An 11,939-nucleotide genomic window follows, 5' to 3' on the forward strand; every position below is an offset into this window, starting at 1 on the left:
TGCGCTACATACTTTATCTCATCGAGCAGAGCGTCCTTATCCTGCCGACAGCTTTAGTACCGGTTGCAGACACGAACCGGTACTAAAGGTTACCCACGCGTCCTTATCCCACCGACAGGGCGTCGTGCGCTACATACTTTATCTCATCGAGCAGGGCGTCCTTATCCCGCCGACAGCTTTAGTACCGGTTGCACCCACCAACCGGTACTAAAGGTTACCCACGCGTCCTTATCCCACCGACGGGCGTCGTGCGCTACATACTATATCTCATCGAGCAGGGCGTCCTTATCCTGCCGACGGCTTTAGTACCGGTTGCACCCACCAACCGGTACTAAAGGTTTGCCTCGATCTGTCTTCCCGCCTATTTTCTTCCCGCGCTTTCCACCGGTTCCCGCCTCTGTCTTCCCGCCATTTTTTCACTATATATATGTAGGCTTGGCCACCATTTACATATCACATCTAGACTCATATCTCGCAAACCTCATCATTCTCTCCCATGGCTTCCATCGCATCTCTAACCCCCCGGGAGGTGGAGGCGCTTTGCGCCTCGAACTACCCCTGCCCGCCGGGCTACCGCGTCCCGACCGGCTGGTTGCTAAGCGTCGGAGGCGTACCGGTCCCTCCAGTCCCTCTAGGTGTGGCGCGCGAGATGGCCATCACGAACCACTACTACTTCGAGCTCACGCCAGAGCAGCGGAGGAATCCCCAGTGGCATCCCGACTACAGCCCAACTTGGGAAAGCTTCTTCATCAATCGGCGTGAGAGGGCGCTTGCCAGGCACGAGGAGGGCGGCCCGCCTCCTCCGAACATCAACGAGGCCGGCCGTCGGCTGTGGTGGCGTGGCCGGACTCTCCAGGGCGTCATGGCCTACCGTGGCCCCCGCCTGCGCTACCCTCAGTCCCAGCCCACGCGTGCTCACCCGCCGACGTTCGAGTACCGCGACCCCGATGCCAGCGACGATGATGACGGCGACTACGACGACTACAGTGGCGACTACTACAGGGCTAGGCACGAGTATGACTGAATGACTCCAACAGTAGAATTTGGCCATGTATCTTTAATTTTCCGTTAAGCTATGTACTTTTAATTCGAGTTCACTCGTAATAAATTTTTATTCCCGCCCTTTCTTTCCCGCCTTTTTTCTCCCACGCGCGGCGTCGTGGCGGGAAAGTTTCCCGCGCGACGTCGTACGTGGCGGGAAACTTTCCCGCGCGGACGGCGTCGTGACGGGAGTAAAGAAAACAAATAGAAAAGAAATATAAAAGAAAAGGAAAGAAAAGAAATAGAAAAGAAAAAGAAAAGCAATAGCAAATAATAAAAAGAAAAGAAATAGAAAATAAAAGAAAAAGAAACAGAAAAGTAAAAAAAGAAACAGAAAAGTAAAAAAGAAACAGAAAAGAAAAAAAGAAATAGAAAAGAAAAGGAAAGAAAAAAATAGAAAAGAAAAGGAAAGAAAAGAAAAGAAAAGAAAAAGAAACAGAAAAGTAAAAAGAAACAGAAAAGTAAAAAAGAAACAGAAAAGAAAACAACAAAAGAAAAGAAAACAGCAAAAGAAAAAGAAAAAAAAATACCTTTGGTACCGGTTGGTACCACCAACCGGTACGAAAGACCTTTCGTACCGGTTGGTGGGGTTCCCCTGTGTTACACTTAGCCGCGCGGGCAAAATTTCCCCCATCTTCTCCATTCTCCCCTCCTCCTCCGGCAGACGCGCAGAGACCCGCGCCCACGCCGTCGTCGCCCACGCCGTCCGCCGCGCCCACGCCATCGCCATCTTCGCCGCAGAGCCGACGCGCCGTCGCCGTCGCCCACGCCTTCGCCTTCGCCTTCGCCCGCCGCACTCCCCTCCTCCGCGCGCCGGCAACCCGGCCAAGGTGAGCACGCTGCCCCTCTACCCCTCCTCCTCCGGCGCTATCGCCCGCCCCTCTACCCCTCCTCCTCCGCCGCGCTCCACGCCGCGCGCGCCGCTGCGAGACCAGGATGGAGACGCGACAGACGGAGACGCCTACGCCGGCGCCAAGGCCAGCGCCGCCGCTTCGTCGCCACCGCGCGCGTAGACTGTTCGACAAAATGTCGATGCGGCCCCTCGCCGTCAGCGAGCTGCCGCGGCCCTCCGACACGCGCACCGCCCAGCCCTGCGCCGTGCCCACCCGCGCGCGCGCTGCCGCCGCTTAGGACACGGGGCCGGCGCTGCCGCCGTCGGACACGGAGGCGGCCCACTTGGTCCCCTGCAGGCTGGCGTCGAGCAGCGCGGCCTGCTGGCCGATGTCGGAGTCGGCGACGAAGCCGCCGAAGCGGCGCACGGCGGCGTACCTGGCCCCGGCCCACCTCTGCACGGTCAGGCCGTCGGCGGCCGGCGGGTCCGCCTGGTTCTTGGCCGGCACGTAGAAGCTGACGACGAAGGAGGAGGCGCAGAATGGCCCGTCGCTGGGCGCCACCTTGGTGAGCACCGACGCCGTCATCTCGATCATCTCGTTGTAGGCGTTCTTCCCCTGGATGTACTTGAAAAGCCTGGCCCGGACAGAAACACGATGTCGCCGAACTGCCGCGGTGCAGTCTTCAGCGTCGTCGTGACGTTGTCGTTGTCGCTGGTGTGCCCAGAGACGACGCGCTTCGCGGTGGGGCGCGGACCCGTGTAGTCGTCGTGCATATGTAGAATTGGAGGTGCGCGGTGGTGGTTGTGCCGCCGGACTTGTTGCCGCTCGCGTCGTAGCGGTAGAAGAAGATGGAGCCAGCCAGGAAGAAGGCCGACGCGAGCAAGAGGGACGAGAGTGAAGCCATGGTCACTAGCCTCTTGCTAGATGTGCTTTACTTAGTTAGACGAGCGAGTGTACATGAGTGGGTGTGGCCATGCCTATCGAATGGCGAGATATATATAGACTCCACATAAGGAGTGGTGTGTGAGTGTGTGGTGCTCCTGCCCATCCCATTGTTCATAAACTCGCCATGTACGTAGTTCCATACTCCGAGTAGGAGTGGCGGTGGCGGAGGAGGAGGGGAACGCCGAGTGTGTGGTGGATCCAAAGGCCGAGTGTGTGGCGGATCCAAAGGCCGAGTGTGTGGCGGTGGCGGTGGCGGAGGAGGAGGGGGATAGGGTTAGGGTTAGGGTTTTTTGCTTTCTTCATTTCAATTGTTATCCATGATGAATGAAATACAATTGCTTTCTTAATTTTGCAGTGACATTGAGGTATGGAGGATGGCACCTTCGTCCGAGATGAGGAGGGGGAAGAAGCGGTGCAGCAATTGATCTAAGAGAGTGCCCGTGGTCCGGAACCCAGCGATGGAGATGACAACGATTTCCAAGACTTTCTGAATGATTTCGGCGAGGGACTTGAGTCTGAACAAATTAGAAGAGACAACGAAGTGTCCATCACAAACTCCGGCGAGGTGTATATCTATGTATCAATTAGTCTATATGTTCATCCCTAGATGCATTCATTTATTTGTATTGCACTTATTAACGAATAATTTTTTCTTTTAGCCTTCGGATCATCGACCAAGTCCGTTAGATCAAAACGAGGCCCGACGCGGGTGCTAAAGGGCGAGGGCAGGTTAGCCCTCACGACATTCAAGGATAATGGTGAACCGAGTGCAGCCCAAGGAGTTTTGCCGCAAATTTACAAGTCAATCCGGAGTTATTGTTAGGGACCATGTACCGATCAGCATTCAAGAGTGGCATAAGCCGAAGAACCCGGAGAGTGGTGCTAGTTATGTCAACGACACGATGAAAAAATTTCTTTGGGACACGCTCATGACAAAGTTCAGCCTACCGGAAGACATGACGGAAGGCCAGAAGAATAAAGTCAAGGAATGGACATGGAAGAAGATGGCCATACAAATTCTAGACCTTCAAGAAAAATTTATGGGACAAATATAAGAATGAAGATCCAGTATTCGATGATAATCTAGTGAAGATAAAAGATCACTGGGCCGCATTTAAGGATTATAAGAAATCGTCTACTTTTGTGTCCCGATCGAAGAAAAATACCGAAAATGCTGCAAAGAAGAAACTTCCGCATCATTTGGGGTCAGGTGGCTACAAGAGTGCCATTCCGAAGTGGAGAGCGTTTGAGAATAAACTGATTGATCATGGAATCACTCCACAGACATGGGACTGGCCCGAACGGTCCAAGTTCTGGTTGTTCGCTCATGGGGCAGGGTTGGACCCAAAGACAGGGTTGATCGTTGCGAAGGGAAAATGGAAGGAAAAAATTGAGGCAATTGTACCGAAGCTTGTAGATGCAATTGAAAAGGTCAGAAAGGGAGAGTACATTCCCGATCGAGAGAATGACGAGCCGACACTCGCTCCGGGGAACCCCGAACATGTTGGACGGGTACGAGCTCGCCCGGGTCTCACCATGAAGGAAGCGTGGCCGGACAGCGCCGACACTTATAGAAGCCGTTCGCGAAAGAAGAAGAAGGACGCCGACATTGTAACGGAATTGTTAACTAGGGTGGAGGCTCTTGAGAGAAATCAGAGGGCACCCGATCGGCCGCTGTTTCTACGGGATCCACAAGCCGATGCTGCCCCATCTCGGCGAAGAAGCGGTGTCGGTTCCTCGCATCTTGACGGATGTGGAGGAAGCTACCCCGTGGATTATGTCACGGAGAAGACAGATTGCGAGCTACATATGTTAATCGGGACCGCGTCCGTTAAGGTGGCGGTCGGCTATGTGTACCCAAGTGAAGATGGAGCAATGCACCATCATATGCCCATTCCACCTGGTTGTGTTCGTGTCGGGGTGGATGAAGTTGTTTCGGGTTTTGAAAAAGTGGAGCTTGATATTCCTAGAGGTGAAGATGAGAGGACACTGGCCGATGTCAAGCACGGTTTCGCCCTATGACCGAAGAAGTACGTCGTCCTTTTGCAAAGGCCACCGACTCCTACACATGAGCAGCAAATGCCATCGACTCCTCCTGGTGGCAGTCCTGGTGAGCAGCCAAGTCCACACCTACCTGAGAGGGACCCCAGCGTGAGTCGACCATCTCGAGATCCTCCGCGACGTAAGACAGCGTCCGTTAAGCGGAACGGTACGCCGCCTAGGAAGAAAGCTAGAAAGGAGAAACAACTGCCGCCTACTGAGAAGTTACCTTGGGAAAAAACTCCAGAGGAAAACGCGGAGGCCGTTCAGGCCGAGTTGAAGAAATGGTTTGCACCGAAAGTGCCAGAGATACCTTTCGAGAAGACACTAGATCCGGAGAAAGTTGTGCGTACCGTTGACAATCTATATGACCCTGTACCATCGCTGCCATCTGACTATGCGCGTTCTATTGAAAGGTCGTATGACAAGATGATCGAGGCGACAAAACCCGTTCAATCGGGTATCAGGGAGATAAAAGGGATACACAGTGTCTACCAGCTCGGACAACAATCCGTTCAATCGGTCGCCCCTCTCAAGGTGTTTGACGGGAAGACCGTTCAAAGTTCTCGACAAGACGCAACCGATTACGCCTTAGCTGAACGAGCATATCGGTTTGTTCAAGGGAAAGATTTGGTCGAGAATCTCAGGAAGGTACCAACATGTATGCGTAACTTGCATTCGTGGTACCTTAAGGCCTCAAAGGAAGGGATCCGGACTATCATGGTGCGAGTTAGGGAAGAGCACTACTTCCAGGAGTACTGTGTGAACGTTGACTTCGCCGAACTCTTTCAGTTATACAATCTCCGGGCCCTCGACAAATCAATCATCAGTTGCTATTGTCTGTAAGTGATTTATTTATTTAATTTGAGAAGTCGTTCATTGTCCGCAGATTATAATCTTTTGTGCGCTATATTATGCGGATCGAAGATGCTCGAATGCAAAAGGGACGATATCACGGACATTGGGTTCATTGACCCGAACACAATGCATGTTAAAACCATAGAGAATCCCCTCTATAACAAGGATACACCGCAGACTTTGCTAAGGTTTTTGAAGCGACAACGTGACAAAAAGCTAATACTTTGGCCTTACAACTTCGAGTGAGTCTTACTGTCTTATAACACATTATGTTTTGCTCACCGTATGTCAAATTTTTAACTAATGACTTATGTATATGACACTACATATTGAAACGTGCGTAGGTTTCACTTTATTCTTCTCGTCATCAATTTGGAAATTGGAGAAGTTGAAGTCTTGGACTCACTAAGCAAAAAAAAAAGGATCTATACGTGTCTTGTTTTTTAATGCTCAGAAGGTAATTTTAATTCTTATCGGTTTGTTTCGTTAATTTCCTGCTTTGAACTAATTGATGACTCTTTTATGCATTTTCTTTTGTCGAGCAGCGTATGCAAACTTTCATCAAGGAAGATACATCCCGTGAATGGACACCGAAGCTGCGATGGCGTGCGAAAGTAAGTAGTACTACCTAGGTCCACACACCTTTTAATTATCATACTTGACTATTGTTTGATTGAATTATATTCTTGTAAAGAAATGCCCGCAACAACCTCCGGGGACCGATCTCTCGTGGATTCTTCGTTTGCGAGTACATCCGCAGAATTGTCAACGAGAGAACGAATAATGAAAGAAATAAAGAGGTACAAAAACAATCTTCACAAATTTGTTTTGTTATCATAAGTTGTGCTGAGTTTCAGTAATAGTTGTTTCATGTATTCATTTGTATCTTATTCTTTTATAGTTGGCAAGAAAGCGGAACAAGCTCTCAATCGATGACCGCTTCATAGCAATAGGCGAGGAATTGGCGGGATTTTTCCTTCGGGACGTCATACCACCACTCGCAGAGTACCACTATGAATGAAGATGTACATGTTACATATATAGTTGACTCAAAGAGTACCACTATGCTACATGTAATAGACATATATAGAGTACGCCTCGGAGAGCACCACTATGCATGAAGATCGATCTTCATGCATAGTGCTACTTAATTTGCGATCTTATGCAATAACATGTGTGTTATATTATATGCACCAACTTGCTATGCATCATCTTGATCTTCATGTACTACCTAAACCCAAACGCGTTTCTGGTGCATCGACGCGATATGAAACAAACCGATATCCCTAAACCCCTCCAAAAACCCTAAAAAGCCAATTCTCTGCCGCGGCAGAGATTTGGGCAAATTCCCTGCCGCGGGGGGACCTTTGGTACCGGTTCGTATTACCAACCGGTACCAAAGATCCTTAGCCCTGAGCTCTCCTGGTGGCCCACGTGGAGGCCCCTTTTATACCGGTTCGTAAGCAACCTGTACGAAAGGGGGGGGGGCTTTAGTGCCGGAAGTTTTATACCAGTTGCAAAACCGGTACGAATGCCCCTCTGGAACCGGTACGAATGGACGTTTTTCTACTAGTGGGTCATCATAAGTAAACAAACCGGCTTGTCCTTTATGCTAAAAAGGATTGGGCCACTTGCTGCAATTATTATTCCCGCATTTTACTTACTTGTATTTTATTTATCTGCTATATCAAAACCCCCTGAAAACTTGTCTGTGAGCATTTACAGTGAATCCTTCGTCGAAACTGCTTGTCAACACCTTCTGCTCCTCGTTCGGTTCGACACTCTTATTTATTGAAAGTACTACGATATACCCCCTATACTTGTGGGTCATCAAGACTATTTTCTGGTGCCGTTGCCGGGGAGTGAAGCCCTATTGGTAAGTGGAATTGGTAAGGAAAACTTTTACTGTACGTGCTGTTTTTATTTCTGCCTGCTGCCATAATTCATTATGGAGAGATCTTCTCTTGAATTCCTATTTGGAAAATCTACTACCACTGCAAAGGTAGTGGATGAGGCGCCAGGTGAGAAAGAGGTTCCATATAAAATACCTATGAAAATTATTGAACGTGTTGTGGATAACCGCTATGAAGGGGATGGAACTGTCCATCCTGGAGATCACTTACTGTTTTTACATGAATTATGCAGGTTATTCAAGTGTGCAGGTATTTCTATGGATGAAGTTAGGAAGAAACTATTCTCTATGTCACTGTCTGGTAAAGCGACGCATTGGTATAAATTGCTGAAGAATGGGAATTCTCTTGATTGGAAGGATAGTGTGCCTCTATTTTATTCTAAATTCTATCCTCCAAGTGAAATTCACAAAGACCGAAACCGCATATATAATTTCTTGGCTCATGATGGAGAGAGTATTGCCCAAGCATGGGGGAGATTGAAGTCTTTAATGCTCAAATGCCCCATTCATGAGCTTCCTGGTAATATCATCATTGATAATTTCTATGCAAGACTTTCTTTTCAAGATAAAACCTTGCTGGATACTACTTGTTCTCGGATCATTCACACGCAACAAAGAAGAGTTTAAATGGGACCTTCTTGATCGGATTCAGGAGAATACTGAAGGATGGGAGAACGACAAAGATAGAGAGTCGGGTATAAATTATGATTATGAATGCATTGAAACTTTTATGGATACTGATAGATATCGTAATATGAGTGCTACTTATGGTCTTGACTCTCAAGTTGTTGCAAACTTTTATAAAGCTTTTGCCTCTCATTTTGAATTGCCTAGGAAGAATTTTAATAAGTATCATGAACCCTATAAAGATAAAACCGATTCACCTATAGGTAAATGTATTGAAGTTAAAACTGTTGATCACATTCTTCCTGAAGCTTATATTGAGAAAACCCCTTTTCCTGCTAAAATGAAGGAGTATTCTGTTATAACTAGTGTGGTTAACAAAAGTGCAAAGAAACCTATAGAACCTGAGGAACAAATAAATGTTGAACCTGCTGTTTGATACGTCTCAAACGTATCTATAATTTATTATGTTCCATGCTAGTTTTATGACAATACTCACATGTTTTATATACACTTTATATCATTTTGATGCATTTTCCGGCACTAACCTATTAACAAGATGCCGAAGTGCCAGTTCCTGTTTTCTGCTGTTTTTGGTTTCAGAAATTCTACACAGGAAATATTCCCGGAATTGGACGAAACAAAAGCCCACGGTCTTATTTTCCACGGAGCCTTCCAGAAGACCGAAGGAGAGACGGAGAGGGGCCACGAGGTGGCCACCCCACCTGGCGGCGTGGCCAAGAGGGGGGGCGCGCCGGCCTATGGGGTGGGCCCCTAGGGCGCCTCCCGACTCTGCCCCTTCGCCTACTTAAACTCTCCGTCGCGAAAACCCTAGTACCGAGAGCCACGATACGAGAAAACATACTGTGACGCCGTCGCCGCCAATCCCATCTCGGGGGATTCAGGAGATCGCCTCCGGCACCCTGCCGGAGAGGGGAATCATCACCGGAGGGCTCTACACCACCATGCCCGCCTCCGGACTGATGCGTGAGTAGTTCATCCTTGGACTATGGGTCCATAGCAGTAGCTAGATGGTTGTCTTCTCCTCTTGTGCTATCATGTTTAGATCTTGTGAGCTGCCTATCATGATCAAGATCGTCTATTTGTAATGGTACATGTTGTGTTTGGTGGGATCCGATGAATATGGAATACTATGTCAAGTTGATTATTGATCTATCATATATGTGTTGTTTATGATCTTGCATGCTCTCCGTTGCTAGTAGAGGCTCTGGCCAAGTTGATACTTGTAACTCCAAGAGGGGGTATTTATGCTCGATAGTGGGTTCATGCCTCCATTGAATCTGGGACAGTGACAAAATGTTCTAAGATTATGGATGTGCTGTTGCCACTAGGGATAAAACATCAATGCTTTGTCTAAGGATATTTGTATTGTTTACATTACGCATAGTACTTAATGCAATTGTCTGTTGTTTGCAACTTAATACTGGAAGGGGTGCGGATGCTAACCCGAAGGTGGACTTTTTAGGCATAGATGCATGCTCGGATAGCGGTCTATGTTCTTTGTCGTAATGCCCTAAGTAAATCTCATATTAGTCATCATGATATGTATGTGCATTGTTATGCCCTCTCTATTTGTCAATTGCCCAACTGTAATTTGTTCACCCAACATGCTATTTATCTTATTGGAGAGACACCACTAGTGAACTGTGGACCCCGGTCCATTCTTTTACATCTGAAATACAACCTACTGCAATCATTGTTCTCTGCTGTTCCTTGCAAACAAACATCATTCTCCACACCATACGATTAATCCTTTGTTTACAGCAAGCCGGTGAGATTGACAACCTCACTGTTAAGTTGGGGCAGAGTAACTTGATTGTGTTGTGCCGGTTCCATGTTGGCGCCGGAATCCCTGGTGTTGCGCCGCACTACACTCCTCCACCAACAACCTTCACGTGGCCTTCATCTCCTACTGGTTCGATAAACCTTGGTTTCTTACTGAGGGAAAACTTGCTGCTGTACGCATCACACCTTCCTCTTGGGGTTCCCAACGGACGTGTGCTTTACCGTCACAAGAAGCTACTTTCTGGCGCCGTTGCAATCCCTGTCGCACGTCAGCAGCTACTTTTCTGGCGCCGTTGCCGAGGAGATCAAGACACGCTGCAAGGGGAGTCTCTCACATCCAATCTCTTTACTTTGTTTATTGTCTTGCTTTACTTTATTTTATTTTATTTTCTGTCTTGTTTGCTTTCTTTATATCAAAAACACAAAAAAATTAGTTACTTGTTTTACTTTACTTAATTTAGTTTGCTTTACTTATTTTTATTGCTGTTAAAATGAATACTCCTGAGAACACCAAGTTGTGTGATTTCACTAGCACCAATAATAATGATTTTATATGCACTCCTATTGCTCCACCTGCTACTACAGCAGAATTTTATGAAATTAAACCTGCTTTACTAAATCTTGTTATGAGAGAGCAATTTTCTGGTGTTAGTACCGATGATGCCGCTGCCCATCTTAATAATTTTGTTGAACTTTGTGAAATGCAAAAGTATAAGGATGTAGATGGGGACATTATAAAACTGAAATTGTTTCCTTTCTCCTTAAGAGGAAGAGCTAAAGATTGGTTGCTATCTTTGCCTAAGAATAGTATTGATTCATGGACTAAATGTAAAGATGCTTTCATTGGTAGAGATTATCCTCCTGCTAAAATTATATCTTTGAGAAGTAGCATAATGAATTTTAAGCAATTGGATAATGAACATGTTGCCCAAGCATGGGAAAGAATGAAATATTTGGTAAAGAATTGCCCTACCCATGGATCGACTACTTGGATGATCATCCAAACCTTTTATGCAGGATTGAATTTTTCTTCAAGGAACCTATTGGATTCAGCTGCTGGAGGTACTTTTATGTCCATCACTTTGGGTGCCGCAACAAAACTTCTTGATGATATGATGATCAACTACTCTGAATGGCACACTAAAAGGACTCCACAAGGTAAGAAGGTAAATTTTGTTGAAGAAACCTCCTCCTTGAGTGATAAGATCGATGTTATTATGTCTATGCTTGTTAATGGTAGATCTAATGTTGATCCTAATAATGTTCCTTTAGCTTCATTGGTTGCTCAAGAAGAGCATGTTGATGTGAACTTCATTAAAAGTAATAATTTCAACAACAATGCTTATAGGAATAATTTTGGTAACAAGAGGCCATATCCTTCTAATAATGGTAATGGTTATGGTAATTCTTACAACAATAATAGGAGTGTACCCTCTGGTCTTGAAGCCTTGCTTAAAGAATTTATTAGTACACAAATTGCTTTTAACAAATCTGTTGAGGAAAAGCTTGGTAAAATTGATGTTCTTGCTTCTAAGGTTGATAGTCTTGCTGCTGATGTTGATCTTTTAAAATTGAAAGTTATGCCTAATGAAGATAAAGATATTAAGTCATTTGCTACAGCAAACGCTATCCAAGTTCGAATTAATGACAATATTAGAATGATGGCTGAATTGCATGCTAGGTGGGAAAGAGAAGAAAAACTAGCTAAAGAGAATAATGTAGCTAAAGTTTGGACTATTACTACCACTAGTAATGTTGATGCTTCACATGTTGCTAAACCTCCTACTATCAATGGTAAAATAATTGGTGTTGGCAATGTTTCTACTCCTAATACAAAGCATGCAAAATTGCCTGAAACTGCTGAAACTGTTTGTGATAAG

At 46.5% G+C, this 11,939-nt stretch overlaps 1 protein-coding gene across 1 annotated transcript; it reads right to left on the reverse strand.

Annotated features, from left to right (window-relative positions):
• Positions 1–2,168: 2,168 nt before the first annotated feature.
• LOC124682263 lies at positions 2,169–2,504 on the reverse strand. The gene has a single exon (XM_047216983.1). The coding sequence runs from the start codon at positions 2,466–2,468 to the stop codon at positions 2,169–2,171; it is 300 nt and encodes a 99-aa protein (XP_047072939.1). The 5' UTR covers positions 2,469–2,504.
• Positions 2,505–11,939: the final 9,435 nt, after the last annotated feature.

This window comes from Lolium rigidum, unplaced genomic scaffold (assembly GCF_022539505.1).
Source record: "Lolium rigidum isolate FL_2022 unplaced genomic scaffold, APGP_CSIRO_Lrig_0.1 contig_7894_1, whole genome shotgun sequence".
NCBI lineage: Eukaryota > Viridiplantae > Streptophyta > Magnoliopsida > Poales > Poaceae > Lolium > Lolium rigidum.